General features: G+C 44.0%; 1 protein-coding gene across 1 annotated transcript; it reads right to left on the bottom strand.

Moving 5' to 3' along the window:
* Positions 1-2,380: 2,380 nt before the first annotated feature.
* sarm1 (sterile alpha and TIR motif containing 1) lies at positions 2,381-15,576 on the bottom strand. Its single transcript, XM_029715128.1, has 10 exons — positions 13,817-15,576; positions 13,252-13,639; positions 12,867-13,097; positions 9,266-9,478; positions 8,374-8,465; positions 8,048-8,241; positions 7,666-7,798; positions 7,258-7,447; positions 4,685-4,806; positions 2,381-4,443 (listed from the first exon to the last, which is right to left on the bottom strand). Exons 1-10 carry the CDS (start codon positions 14,293-14,295, stop codon positions 4,311-4,313), a joined length of 2,175 nt encoding a protein of 724 aa, XP_029570988.1. The 5' UTR covers positions 14,296-15,576; the 3' UTR covers positions 2,381-4,310.
* Positions 15,577-16,033: the final 457 nt, after the last annotated feature.

Below are 16,033 nucleotides of genomic sequence, written 5' to 3'. Positions count from 1 at the left end.
ACTTGTCCAGACTCAACCATTAGTATCTCTTAACAAAACGAGACTGATCGGCTTCTAGCAGCAGTCAGGGAGTACTGAGTTACACTGCTTACAGTTTACTGTCATCCCTCCATTCAACAGATAGCCCAGTCTAACCCCTTAAGTGGCCTCACACAGCAACCCTGTCACCCCTCCATACAATACACATACACAGAGAAGTCTCTGTGTGTGTGTGTGTGTCTGTCAATTGATGGCTTAGTCTAAACTCCCTGCTCCCTAAAGTGTTCCCACATAGCAACACATGATAACCCCTGAACATGAGGCCTCAACTAACACACACACCACACACACTGACCTGGGTTCAACCCTCAGTAGCACAGAGGGGCAACCAGATCTCTTATAACACATTTAAATGGTGCAACGGAACTGAGAGTTTGAGGCCATGGGAAGGGTTGAAGCATTACTGTCACTCAGTATTTGTGATGATTTCTTTTGATTGGCTGTTAGGGGGAAGGAAGGCCCATGATAGGCCTACTGGCTTCCTATTTTCTGAATAAAATAAAATAAGTATTTTTATTTAACTAGGCAAGTCAGTTAAGAACAAATTCTTATTTACAATGACGGCCTAGGAACAGTGGGTTAACTGCCTTGATCAGGGGAAGAATGACAGATTTTTACCTTGTCAGTGCTGGGATTCGCTCTAGCAACCGATCGGTTACTGGCCCAATGCTCTAACCACTAGACTACATGCCACCCCAAATCATGTAACCAATTTTTCCAATGCACTGACTGGAAGTTACTTTGGATTAAAGTTTCTGCTAAATGACTAAAATGTAAATGTAAACTCAGCAAAAAAAGAAACGTCCCCTTTTTCAGGACCCTGTCTATCAAAGATAATTCATAAAAATGCAAATAACTTCACAGGCCTTCATTGTAAAGGGTTTAAACACTGTTTCCCATGCTTGTTCAATGAACCATAAACAATTAATGAACATGCACCTGTGGAACGGTCGTTAAGACACTAACAGCTTACAGACGGTAGGCAATTAAGGTCACAGTTATGTAAACTTAGGACACTAAAGAGGCTTTTCTATTGACTCTGAAAAACACCAAAAGAAAGATGCCCAGGGTCCCTGCTCATCTGTGTGAACGTGCCTTAGGCATGCTGCAAGGAGGCATGAGGACTGCAGATGTGGCCAGGGCAATAAATTGCAATGTCCGTACAGTGAGACGCCTAAGACAGCGCTAAAGGGAGACAGGACATACAGCTGATCGTCCTCGCAGTGGCAGACCACGTGTAACAACACCTGCACAGGATCGGTACATCTGAACATCACACCTGCGGGACAGGTACAGGATGGCAACAACAACTGCCTGAGTTACACCAGGAACGCACAATCCCTCCATCAGTGCTCAGACTGTCCGCAATAGGCTGAGAGATGCTGGACTGAGGGCTTGTAGGCCTGTTGTATAGCACGTCCTCACCAGACATCCCCGGCAACAACATTTTTTCATGATTTCCTGCAAGACAGGAATGTCAGTGTTCTTCCATGGCCAGCGAAGAGCCCGGGCCTCAAACCCATTGAGCGCATCTGGGACCTGTTGGATCAGAGGGTGAGGGCTAGGGCCATTCCCCCCAGAAATGTCCGGGAACTTGCAGGTGCCTTGGTGGAAGAGTGGGGTAACATCTCACAGCAAGAACTGGCAAATCTGGTGCAGTCCATGAGGAGGAGATGCACTGCAGTACTTAATGCAGCTGGTGGCCACACCAGATACTGACTGTTACTTTTGATTTTGACCCCCCCCCCTTTGTTCAGGGACACATTATTCAATTTCTGTTAGTCACATGTCTGTGGAACTTGTTCAGTTTATGTCTCAGTTGTTGAATCTTGTTATGTTCATACAAATATTTTCACGTTAAGTTTGCTGAAAATAAATGCAGTTGACAGTGAGAGGACGTTTCTTTTTTTTCTGAGTTTATGTGAGAAAATATTGTGAATTGATTTTGTCTGTACAGTACAGTATTACTGATTTTTAGATACAGTGAATGATATTTATCATATTTAAAAAGGGAACGAATGAATGATTAAATCATGCAGATGATATACTTGGTAACACTTAACTTTAAGTGGCTTCTGATGAAATGTTATTGCCTTATAAAACATTCATAGCACCTTGTAGATTCAGACTTGGAACGTATAAAACTCTACAATAAAGCAAGACACAAAAGTTTGTGATTTATCATGAGCGTTTCACAACTATGGGCCTTCTGCCTCATGCCTTACTGATTTAGTCTGCACTTTCATAAAACAATTGCATCTATTAGCTGCTAAGAATATGTTAATTATAATAAGGCATTATAACAGTGTTGCACAGAAAGAATCACAGACGTACTTTATCCTCAGGTTAGTAGTTTTTATTGCGTCACTGTATTGTTAAATGACAACACTGCCTAAATCTTCAATAAAAGAAGTAAACAAGAACATGTCCATGTATACAGTATTTAATCAAAATACCTGTATTGAGAGCAACACATATATTAAGGCAACAGGGGAAATAGCCCAGAAGAGCCATCAAAACAGTGACAAGATATAGCTAGTAGTGCTGAGAGCAAATACTGTAGCTTTAGACTGAGGTGACATTTTGTGTTTGCCTTCCTGCACACCATTTAGCACAGGTGTGGGTACATACAGTATCTACATCATTAACAGATATGAATCTACAAAACAAACATGTCACTAAACCTAAGAATTCCATGTTTGAAATAATGTTTTACCATTCCACTTCATTTAATTGTAAATACGGTAACCTGGTGATTTTATGACTTCTGCGGTCATTTTGCAACACTTACGTAATATCTAAACTGATAATCAGATACTGCATGATTGTTTTGGTTGGATGTTTCTAGAATCTTTATCTTGTCACAGATAATAGTATAGTAAGACTGTAGGTGATTTAGACAGGGGTGGTGCATGCTGGTACATGTCTAAGAAGGATCCACAATGTGAGCCAAGTATACATTACTTAGCTCTGCCCTCAATGTGATAACATTTATCTACTGAACTGCTTCTATCCAATAGATACAAGCAAGTGAACTAAGGCTAACTGTCAAGCAGCCAAATCAATGACAGAATCTCTTAGGGTTATGAAGGAACCAAACCACAAATCAGTATTGTAGATACAGCGGTTTAGCCGAACAAAGTAACGCAGCATGTTGTGACTGTATACTACAAGACTTTCTGACAGGAAGATGATGGAACCTTTTTCATGGAGTAGCTTCAGCCTTAAGGGTTAGTGTAGATATTGGTTTTGTAAACGAATTGTATCTTTCTGAACAGAGAGTGAGAGCATCTATCTGTTTTCACATCAGCAAGATGCTTTGATAATGGTATTTTTCATTGCCTTAAGCTTGGTTGAGAGAGAGTTCTTTGTGAACTTCTGGTTGTTGCTAAGCACATGAGCGCAAGTTTGTAATGAGTATATGTAGCTAGTGGGATCAGTACCCCTCTCTCCTGGTCGGGAAACTAACATCTTAACCATTAAACTAATTCCCGCTTGGACAGAGGGTGACACTGGCTACAAGTCACAGGCAGGGCTACCTCATCACGAGAGCAGGATTCCAAATCACTGTTACATATAGAGATCGTACATCATCTCTGTTGGATTAGGCTGTTTGCCATCACCTAGGTTACACTATCGTAAAGAGACATATCAAAAATGGGCAACAGTTGACCACCAATGAGCATACAGGGTTTCATTTATAAGCACCATGAGAAAAAAAGAGATATAGTATTTCCCATAAGCTATATAGTTTACACTGGATCATTATTAAAATCCAGGATATTGTTTTGTCTTAGAAAGTATGGGCCTATTTAAAACAATGAGAGTGTAGTGCTATTTAGAGGCAACAGAGATATTCCAGATTGTTATTATGTGTTATGCTCGGTGCCAGCGATAGCTGATTTATCACACTAGTTATTTCCTGAGAGACACAAAATATCCCTGACCACGCCAATAACAGCTTATGAGTGTGGCCCTGCAATTTAAGGGAGTAGTACATGGTATTTAGAAGTACTGAAACCCCAAATTACATTTAGTATTTACGCTATGGACTATAATTTCATTAACTTTACATCTGGATCAGCGGCTAGTAGCAAAGCCATCTCATTAGCATATGATCTAAATACAGCCTAAACATGTCTTCACATGCACAGGGTTAGACCTGACCAACCAGAGCTCAGAGCACGCTCTGTTTGGTATTATTGATTACTGATCACTATTGGTCACCATTTTACATCATCACAGACCAGAGGACCTCCAATCAGAGGCCTCTATTTCTTCTGTGGTCCTTGAGGCTCCTTGGGGCAGTCTGTATTGGGGCTGTCGGTCTGGTCTTGGCTGGGGTTGCCCATGAGGAAACGTAGGATCTTGTCAATGGTGGCCTCCTGGTACTCATGGGACCACCTGTATCCAGAGAGAGAGAGGAAGGAAGGGAGAGTCAGAGGAAGAGAGAGGGAAGGAGAAAGAAAGGGAGAAAGAGAGAGAGAGAGGTGAAGAGAGATGGAAAGAGAAAGTGATAGAGAAAGAGGGAGAATGAAAATGAAAGATAGATTTGATTCCTAATAAGTACACTTCAGATAAATGTCCAAACTGCCAATCATTCTCAAACAGATTCTGCGGTACTGAATCTCTCTCTGTGACTCACTTGATGCCATTGAAGTTTAGGATAGTTTTCATGTCCTCGGGAAGAGTGTTTGGGTCAGGCCACAGGAAGTTATCAGTTACAGGGACAATGTTCTTCTTTCCAGCCAGAGCTGTGACAATCTCCTGCAGGATTTACGAGAGGTACGTTAAATCACGGACAGACACAGAATGCCCCCGCAGACATGGAATGTCTACACTTGTAAGGGACAGGGGTATATGGGAAAAATAATCTCTCAACTGTAACATTGTTCTGTATGGAGGGGACCTCTCTATGTCTAATATTGTATATCACCAACATATAGATGGAACATCTAGACATGTAAAGGCCAGGGTGACTGGATTATACACATAGAAAATAATTGTAATTCCATCTAGATACTATAGGATCTACAGTTGAAGTCGGAAGTTTACATACACCTTAGCCAAATACATTTAAACTCAGTTTTTCACAATTCCTGACATTTAATCCTAGTAAAAATTCCCTGTCTTAGGTCAGTGAAAATTCCCTGTGTTAGGTCTACTATTATTCTGAAATGTCAGAATAATAGTAGAGAGAATGATTTATTTCAGCTTTTATTTCTTTCATCACATTCCCAGTGGGTCAGAAGTTTACATACACTCAATTAGTACTTGGTAGCATTGCCTTGAAATTGTTTAACTTCGGTCAAACGTTTTGGGTAGCCTTCCACCTTGCTTCCCACAATAAGTTGGGTGACTTTTGGCTCATTCCTCCCGACAGTGCTGGTGTAACTGAGTCAGGTTTGTAGGCCTCCTTGTTCGCACACGCCTTTTCAGTTCTGTCCACACATTTTCTATGGGATTGAGGTCAGGGCTTTGTGATGGCCACTCCAATATCTTGACTTTGCTGTCCTTAAGCCATTTTGTCACAACTTTGGAAGTATGCTTGGGGTCATTGTCCATTTGGAAGACCCATTTGCGACCAAGCTTTAACTTCCTGACTGATGTCTTGAGATGTTGCTTCAATGTGTCCACATAATTTTCATTTCTCATGAAGCCATCTATTTTGTGAAGTGCACCAGTCCCTCCTGCAGCAAAGCACCCCCACAACATGTTCTTCGGCTTGCAAGCCTCCCCCTTTTTCTTCCAAACATAACGATGGTCATTATGGCCAAACAGTTCTATTTTTGTTTCATCAGACCAGAGGACATTTCTTCAAAAAGTACGATCTTTGTCCCCATGTGCAGTTGCAAACCGTAGTCTGGCTTTTTTGGGGCGGTTTTGGAGCAGTGGCTTCATCCTTGCTGAGCGGCCTTTAAGGTTATGTCAATACAGGACTCGTTTTACTGTGGATATAGATACTTTTGTATCTGTTTCCTCCAGCATCTTCACAAGGTCCTTTTCTGTTGTTCTGGCATTGATTTGCACTTTTAGCATCAAAGTACGTTCATCTCTAGGAGACAGAACGCGTCTCCTTCCTGAGCGGTATGACGGCTGCGTGGTCCCATGGTGTTTATACTTGCGTACTATTGTTTCTACAGATGAACGTGGTACCTTCAGGTGTTTGGAAATTGCTCCCAAGGATGAACCAGACCTGTGGAGGTCTAATATTTTTTTTCTGAGGTCTTGGCTGATTTCTTTTGATTTTCCTATGATGTCAAGCAAAGAGGGACTGAGTTTGAAGGTAGGCCTTGAAATACATCCACAGGTACACCTCCAATTGACAAAAATTATGTCAATTCGCCTATCAGAAGGTTCTAAAGCCATGACATCATTTTCTGGAATTTTCCAAGATGTTTAAAGGCACAATCAACTTAGTGTATGTAAACTTCTGATCCACTGGAATTGTGATACAGTGAATTATAAGTGAAATAATCTGTCAGTAAACAATTGTTGGAAAAATGTATTGTGTCATGCACAAAGTAGATGTCCTAACCGACTCGCAAAAACTATAGTTTGTTAAAAAGACATTTGTGGAGTGGTTGAAAAACGAGTTTTAATGACTCAAACCTAAAAGTATGTAAACTTCCGACTTCAACTGTATGTGAGAATGCTGTTCATCGACTACAACTCAGCGTTCAACACTATAGGGCCCTCCAAGCTCATCACCAATCTCAGGACCCTGGGACTGAACTCCTTCCTCTGTTCTCAATCCTGGACTTCCTGACGGGCCACCCCCATGCGGTTGATGGTAGGCAACAACACATTCGCCACGCTAACCCTCAACACGTGGGCCCTCGTCACATACACTGCTGCTACTTTTTATTATCCGTCCTGTTGCCTAGTCACTGTAGCCCTACCTATATGTACATATCTAACTCAATTACCTCGTACCCCTGCACAAGGACTCGGTACTGGTACCCTGTGTATATAGCCAAGTTATCTTTACTCATTGTGGATTTATTCTGTGTGTTATTCTTTTTTCTATATATTTTTCTCTGCATTGTTGGAAAGTAAGTAAGCATTTCACTGTTTGTCGACACCTGTTGTTTTCGAAGCATGTGACAAATACAATTTGATTTTAACATCTATACAGGTAGCTGCAGCTGTATACTGTTGGATCTATATTGTTCTCTATGCAGCACACATCTATGTGTAGATCTGTCTATGTCTGACCTTGTGTACCCAGTCCTTCATGCCAGTGTCGCCCATGCACTTGTCGAGGGCGTTGGCAGACAGCACCAGGATGAAGTTCCGTGCACGCTGGACGCTCTGGATCAACTTGTCAGCAAACTTCCCTGCTTCCAGCTTCTCCACGTCAATGAACACACTGAAACCTCTGACCTGAAGGTGGACCTTCAACAGACTGGGGGGAGAGAGGGAGGGGAGGGGAGAGAGAGGGAGTGAAGAGAGGGAGATAGAGAAAAAGGTGGGGAGAAAGTAACGATTGACGATCTACAGATCTTAGACTCCAGATAATCCTGACAAACCTGATTAAGTTGTTTGTCTTCCAAAGCTCCCTAGCTTTCCCTCTCCCTAGCTTTACCACTCTCCCTCTCCCTCTCCATCTCCCTCTCTCCATACCTGGCGAGCTGGGAACCGGTGGTCCTGCGGTAGCTAATAAACACATCCGGTCCAGGGGGTTGGGCATCGGTCAGACACGGCTTTATCGGCCTACGGGTGGCTGCCAGGATCTTGGCGCGGTGGATGCCGTTCTCTAGAAGGAGAAAATTAATACTTTATTCTCCATTATAAACAGGGTGGTTCGAGCCCTGAATGCTGATTGGCTGACAGCCGTGGTATTCTACGGGTATGACAAAACATTTATTTTTACTGCTCCCCTTTGCGTCGTGCCTAAGAACAGCACTTAGCTGTGGTATACTGGCAATATACCACATCCCCTCGGGGCCTTATTGCTTAATTGTCTCGCAGGGAACGTAAATGTGTCTTTTGGTTCACAACCCACCTATGTAACAGTCTGACTGGAGCTGCTGGTCGGTGAGGTGGAGGACGTTCTTGCGGTCCACTCCAGACTGTACCAGGCCGTAGGTGTACTGGCGGAAGCGCGGATCCACCTCACCCAGCCAGTCAGCCATGTTGTTGGGGTCACAGGTCGAGTAGTTGGCGTAGGTCTTCAGCACGCGCAGGTCACGGAGGAACCTAGAAGACAACACAAAATGAGTGGGCAGGGTAAGTCAGGGATTTTATTTCAATGTTCAATTTCACTGAAGTTGACTGGTGTAGCAGACATTTTATAAGCTTGACATAAGCTTGACAGATGACTGAACTAACCTCTTGCGAGTGAGTCCTGCAGTCATACCCAGGTCAGTGCTCAGATCCTGGTCTGTGATGTTTAGCAGTAGGTCGCCATCCACCTGCAGCTCCTGAAGGACAGGCACAGAGGAGAGAGAAAGACTGAGTGAATATAGTGAGGAAGAGGCTAAGGAGAAATACGGGTACCTGACAAAATAAAAGGAACACCAACATAAAGTGTCTTAATAAGGTGTTGGGTCACCACAAACCAGAACAGCTTCAATACGCCTTGGCATAGATTCTATTAGTGTCTGGAACTCTATTGGAGGGATGCGACACCATTTTTCCATGAGAAATTCCATCATTTGGTGTTTTGTTGATGATGGTGGAAAACGCTGTCTCAGGCGCCGCTGCAGCAGAATCTCCCAAAAGTGTTTAATTGGGTTGGGATCTGGTGACTGAGACGGCCATGGCATATGGTTTACATCGTTTTCATGCTCATCAAACCATTCAGTGACCACTCGTGCCCTGTAGATGGGGCCATTGTCATGTTATGGGGGCATAGCCATGGTAGACAAAATAATGGCCAAAATAATGGCCTGCCCAGCATTTTTATACATGACCCTAACCACACCTGCGTGAAAGCTGCTTTCAATGTACTTTGTATCCCTCATATACTCAAGTGTTTCTATTATTTTGACAGTAACTTGTAGGTATCCATATCTAATCGATATAAAATCAAACATTCACCTTATTTTCTCAACATCTCTACAAGGACTATAGAAGAGCATTCGCATTCGTTATTGTTCAAACCTTGTCTTTTGCTATCGCTTTCGCTATCTCTATCTCTCTTTCTCTCTCACACACACACACACACACACACACACACACACACACACACACACACACACTGAGACACAGAAATACACACCTGGAAGCGCTCAGTGTAAGCGCTGAATCCAATCACTTGGAGCCATCTCTGCACCTCACAACACTTCCAGTTGGGCACGGAGGACAGGATACGTCGTGGCACCTCCTCCCCCATCATCCTTAGGGCACGCTTGGCCAGGGCACAGGCCGTCCCATTGCTGGAGTACATGACGATCCTTTTCAGGCTCTGCACCGCACCTATCTCGTGGAAGATCTAGGAGGAAGAATGCACACACATTCAATTGTATGTCTATTGATATTGTAGGACCGGTGATTTTAATGCAGGGAAACTTAACTATTTTTTACCAAATGTTTTACCACCATGTCACCTGTGCAACTACAGGCAACAAAACTCTTTATCACATTTACTCCATACACAGAAACACATACAAGGCTCTACCTCGCCCTCCCTTTAGCAAATCTGACCATAACTCTATCCTCCTGATTCCTGCTTACAAGCAAAGTACCAGTGATGCGCTCAATACGGAAGTGGTCCGATGAAGCGGATGCTAATGTCACGCCCTAACATTAGAGATCCCTTTTATTCTCTATTTGGTTAGGTCAGGGTGTGACTAGGGTGGGAAATCTATGTTTCTATTTCTTTGTTGGTCTAGTATGGTTCCCAATCAGAGGCAGCTGTTTGTCGTTGTCTCTGATTGGGGGTCATACTTAGGCAGCCCTTTTTCCCACCTTAGTTTGTGGGATCTTGTTTTTGGTACTGTATGCCCTACTGAATGTTACGTTTTCGTTTTGTATTTATTTTGGTTTTGTTTCGGTGTTCGTCTAATAAAGAAAGATGTACGCTTACCACGCTGCACCTTGGTCTAATTCTTTCCTCAATGAATGTAACAGCTAAGCTAAGGGGCTATTTCATTAGCACAGACTGGAAAAGTTCCAGAATTCATCCGATAACATTGAGGAGTTAGCCTTCCCTGTAGCTCAGTTGGTAGAGCATGGTGTTTGCAACACCAGGGTTGTGGGTTCGATTCCCACGGGGGGCCAGCACAGAAAAAAAAAAAAAAATGTATGAAATTGTATGAAATGTATGCATTCACTACTGTAAGTCACTCTGGATAAGAGTGTCTGCTAAATGACTAAAATGAGTTTACCACATCAGTCACCGGCTTCATTAGTAAGTGCATCGACGACGTCTTCTCTATAGTGACCGTACATACATAATCAAATAACATGGATTACAGGCAACATCTGAACTGAGCTGCAGGCTAGAGCAACTGCTTTCAAGGAGCGGGACAATAATCCAGACGCTTATAAGAAATCCTGCTACAACCTCCGACGAGCCATCAAACAGGCAAAGGATCAATACAGGACTAAGACCAAATCCTACTACACCGGCTCTAAAGCTCGTCAGATGTGTCAGGGCTTGCAAACTATCACAGATTACAAAGTGAAATGCAGCAGCGAGCTGCCCAGTGATGCTAGCCTACCAGATGAGCTAAATGCCTTCTATGCTCGCTTCAAAGAAAATAACACTGAACCATGCATGAGAGCACCAGCAGTTCCGGACGACTGTGTGATCTCGCTGTCAGTAGCCGATGTAAGACCTTTAAACATGTTAACAATCACAAGGCCGTGGGGCTAGATGGATACCAGAACGCGTACACGGAGCACATGCTTCACTGAGATTTTTAACCTCTCCCTGACCGAGTCTGTAATACCTACATGTTTCAAGCAGACCACCGTAGTCCCTTCACCCAAGAACGCCAAGGTAACCTGTCTAAATGTCTATCGCCCGGAGCACTCACATCTGTAGTCATGAAATGCTTTGAAAGGTGGTCATGGCACACATCAACACCATCATCCCAGACACGCTGAACCCACTCCAATTCGCATATCGCCCCAACAGATCCACAGACGACAGTATCTCTATTGCACTCCACACTGCCCTCTCCCACCTGGACAAGAGGAACACCTATGTGAGAATGCTATTCAATGACTACAGCTCAGCATTCAATACCATAGTGCCCTCCAAGCTTATCACTAAGCTCAGGACCCTGGGACTGAACACTTCCCTCTGCAACTGGATCCTGGACTTCCTGGCGGGGCATCCTCAGGTGGTGAGAGTAGGCAACAACACATCCGTCACACTGACCCGCAACATGGGGGCCCCACAGGGATGCGTGTTTAGTCCCCTCCTGTACTCCCTGTTCACCCATAACTGCGTGTCTGTGCACGACTCCAACACCATCATTATGTTTTCTGATGACACGTCAGTGGTAGGCCTGATCACTGACAACGATGAGACCACCTACAGAGAGGAGGTCAGTGACCTGACAGTGTGGTGCCAGGACAACAACTTCTCCCTAAATGTCAGCAAGACAAAGGAGCTGATTGTGGACTACAGGAAACGTAGGGCCGAGTACGCCCCCATCCACATCATCAGTGCTGTAGTGGAGCGGGTTGAGAGCTTCAAGTTCCTTGTGTCCACATCACTAAGGAATTAACATGGTACACACACAGAAGAAGAAGGCACGACAACGCCTCTTCCCTTTTAAGAGGCTGAAAAAATTTGGCATGGGCCCTCAGATCCTCAAAAGGTTCTACAGCTGCACCATTGAGAGCATCTTGAATGGCTGCATCCCCACTTGGTATGGCAACTGCTTGGCATCCGACCTCAAAACGCTACAGAGGGTAGTGCGTACGATTCAGTACATCACTTGGGTCAGAGGAAGGCCCTAAAAATATTCAAAGACTTCATCCATCCAAGTCATAGACTGTTCTCTCTGCTACTGCACGGCAAGCAGAACCGATGCACTGCAAGTCTGGAACCAACAGGACTCTGAACAGCTTCTACCCCCAAGCCATAAGACTATTAAATAGTTAACCAAATAGCTACCTGGACTATCTGCATTGAACCTTTTTGCTCTTTTGACTGATTACATATGCTGCTGCTACTGTTTATTATCTATCCTGTTACCTAGTCACTTTACCACTACCTATATGTACATATCTAACTCAATTACCTCGTACCCCTGCACAAGGACTCAGTATTGGTACCCTGTGTATATAGCCAAGTTATCGTTACTCATTGTGTATTTATTCCTTGTGTTATTATGTTTCTATATTTCTCTCTCTACATTGTAGGGAAGGGCCCGTAAGTAAACATTTCACTGTTAGACTACCCCTGTTGTTTACGAACCATGTGACAAATACAATTTGATTTGATTTGATATATAGTTAGGAAGTGGGCACCAGAATTAGTTTTAGGCCCCATAATGTTGTTGGATGAAATCCCTGTATCCACTACCCACTGAAGCAGGGTTTCCCAAACTCAGTCCTCGGGACCCCAAGGGGTGCACGTTTTGGTTTTTGTCCTAGCACTACACAGCTGATTAATTAATCAACTAATCATCAAGCTTTGATAATATGAATCAGCTGTGTAGTGTTAGGGCCAAAACTAAAACGTGCACCCTTCGGGTCCTGAGGACAGGGTTTGGGAAACGCTGGACTATAGTGCTTACCAACCATGTCGTAACTTGGAGAGCGTGCAAGCTTTTGTTCCAGCCCAGCACTCACATCTGAATTCAGCAAATCAACTGCTCATCAAGGATGAACCAGTTGTGCTTTTGTTCCCTGATACTGACCTTGGTGTTGCGCTGGCGTGACTTGATGCTGGTTTCGACACACAGGTAGAAGGCAGCGATACATTTCCCCTCCAGTCTGGCACCATCCAGTAGTGGCAAGAGCTGCTGTAGGTCTGCTGCCGTCCTCCCCTGCATGCTGTCCGCACTGTCCAGCAAGCTCCGGGCAAACTCATCAGGGTCCAGAGATGCAATAAAGGGCTCCACCAGCTCCAATGTCCCGGACTTCACCACCTATAATAATACATTTAACAGACACTTTAATCCAAGGTGATTTACAGTGCTTTGCACATCCATATTTCCATATGGGTGGCCCGAGCAGGAATGGAACCAACCCCCCTGGCGTTACAAGCTCCATGCTCTACTAACTGAGCCACACAGCACCCACCTCCTTCTCAATCTCCCGGTTATTGGCGAGCACGGCCACCGCTAAACACGCATGGAAGCGGATGAGTTCGTCCTCTTTGGAGAACGCCAATGGAAACAACCACTCAGCTGCCTGCTTCTCAATCATCAGCCGCTGGCAGCGATGGCCGCCATACATGGCGCAGTTGGCGAGCGCAACGGCACAGTGGCGAAGGACGGTGGGGTCGGTACCGCGGCACCAGAAGAGCAGGGCATCCAGGGCGCCGTTGGCGATGAGCTGGGCGGACGTCTCCTCGGTGTGTTTGAACATGTGCTCCAGGATGCCTGAGACGCTGCGGGCCAGCTGGGCGTCCTCTGTCTCCCTCGTCAGGTTCAGGATCACCCCCAGACCCATGCGAGCCACGTAGTCTCTGGATAGGAAGAGAGAGAGAGGTGAAAAGGGTAAACAAAAAGATGAGTATACAACTAGGTTTATAAAGACTAAGACTTACTGTATGTGGGTCCTGGAAACTGGCCCTAACGGTTAGGCCCAAGACAATATTTTGTATAACAGAAAAAGTGCATGTGGGCCTGTAGTGAATACACACCTGTTCTCAGAGACCAGTATCTGCTCCAGTAGTTTGGCAGATTCATAGGTGATCTCCACAGCAGGTGTCATGAGGAGTTGCAGGAGCAGCTCCAGTCCTCCGTCCAGTCGTATCCTGTTGCATATCTCCTCTGCGACCTGCCGGCCCACAGTAGGCAGAACCCAGGCCTCCTCTACTAACTGGAACGTCTCTGCTATGGCCCTGCGGGTCTCGTCTAGATCCGAGGTATCTTTGGCTGACTTCAGTGTCTTGATAGCGGAGCGCAGGGCTGGGAGCGAGGTGTCCAAAACATCCTGAACGTCGGCACCGTAGACACCCGGCGAGACCGGTGGTGCTTTGGGTTCCGAGGATGAGCTAGAGCTGCCCGACCTCCGGTTCCCAATCCGGCTGACATATTCCGGTACTGTGAGTCTTTCAGAGGTGAACATGGAGAGGTATCGATAGAGTCTCCAGAGGAAAACGGTTAGAGATAAGAGCATCCACTGACTAGCTCTGACAGGGCCCAGAGGGCTTGTGGCAGGCCCTGATCAATAACAGATCAATTGTCTATTTCTCAGGAGAAATAAACGTGTGCATATTAACCTGGATAGAACTGAATGGGAAACAATGTTTGTCTTGCATTCGAGTTGTTTAGATACATAAACAAACCACAATAGGTGAAATTACAATCCCATCATCTGGACTGGATCCTAAACTTTAAATGAAAAGTGACAGCTTTTAGTAAATTGCATCATCATCACACTGATGTCATCTTTGAAAATAAGTGGATAAAGACTTACTCATCTCGCATCATCATGACCAAGCAGTCACACTATGCTTGCATTTAAACACGGATGTCCTCCGTTTTCTCCTATCATTTACACGAGGCCTTCTTGGATCAAATTATGTCTACTCAGAATAACCCGACTCCAAATAAATTATCAAGCCTTCACTGTATCCACTATGAAATAATGTATCACCGCTGCGGATGTTCACAAAGCTGCTAGACGGGATTTTTTTTCTTCTCTAAAAGCCCGTTACACAAATGACGTTTACCAGCTGGATGGAGAAATATAAACAGCTCTGTTGTCTTCTGTATCTCGCTTGCATTACGGAGATTTAATCCAGACAAAGACGCACTGTTCATCAAAATGCCTCTCACGGTTTTCCTTTTTCCTCTCTATTCACATGACTCTCTATTGCTATGCTTTAAACCACAAAAAAAAGATATATCTTATTTCCGTATTATTAAAATAGCCTCTCTCTTTGACATCCTTGCCTCAGCATCTTCGAGCATCCTGAAACTAGGACCGCCCATTACCTTCAGGATATATTTACAGACCAACTGTCATGCGGAGCTCTGCTCAGCAACAAAGCGCCAGGATGGTGCTCGTCTCCACTATGCCCCCTTGTGGATCAAGGTAGAAGCATAATCAGTCCACAAGGTGTTACACACATCAGCTGTGCTAAATATGTTGTCATGGAGCTACAATAAGATAAAACTGTGCACATCAATTACTATATCAGCAGAAACAAATAACAATATGTTGTCCATTGTAGACATTAGGCCTTTTACTGTTACTCAAAGGGTCAATCTGGGATTTCTACATCAATCTTTGGACTTTTTAATTGGTGATATAGGCTACAGTGCCTTCAGAAAGTATTCTTACCCCTTGATTTATTGCACATTCAATTAAAATCGATTAAATGAAACATTTTCTCACCCATCTCCACACCATAATGACAAAGTGGATTTAAAAAAAAATGTTTGCAAATGTATTGAAAATGAAATACATACATATCTAATTTACATAAGTATTCACCCCCCTGAGTCATTACTTTGTAGAAGCACCTTTGGCAGCGATTACAGCTGTGTCTTTCTGGGTACGTCTCTAAGAGCTTTCCCCACCTGGATTGTGAGACATTTGCCCATTATTAAAATTTTCCAAGCAGATTTAAATCAAAATGATAACTCGGCCACTCAGGAACATTCACTGTCTTCTTGGTAAGCAACTCTTTGTAGTGACTAGATGTATTAATACACCAACATGTCAAATGTTACAGATCTCATATTACTGTATTGATTCATTTTGTAAAAACATTTTGTAATTATTGATGTCACAAATGTATCATTTGTACAGTTCTTTATTACAAATGTCGTTATTTGTTACTTTGACTATGTAAAACCAGCAGTACTACTTATTTCTCTGAGAGTGAGGCAGATATATAGCGTTTTGC

The sequence above is a fragment of the Salmo trutta genome, chromosome 26, assembly GCF_901001165.1.
Source record: "Salmo trutta chromosome 26, fSalTru1.1, whole genome shotgun sequence".
Lineage (NCBI taxonomy): Eukaryota > Metazoa > Chordata > Actinopteri > Salmoniformes > Salmonidae > Salmo > Salmo trutta.
This window is presented reverse-complemented; position numbering and strand designations above follow the sequence as displayed.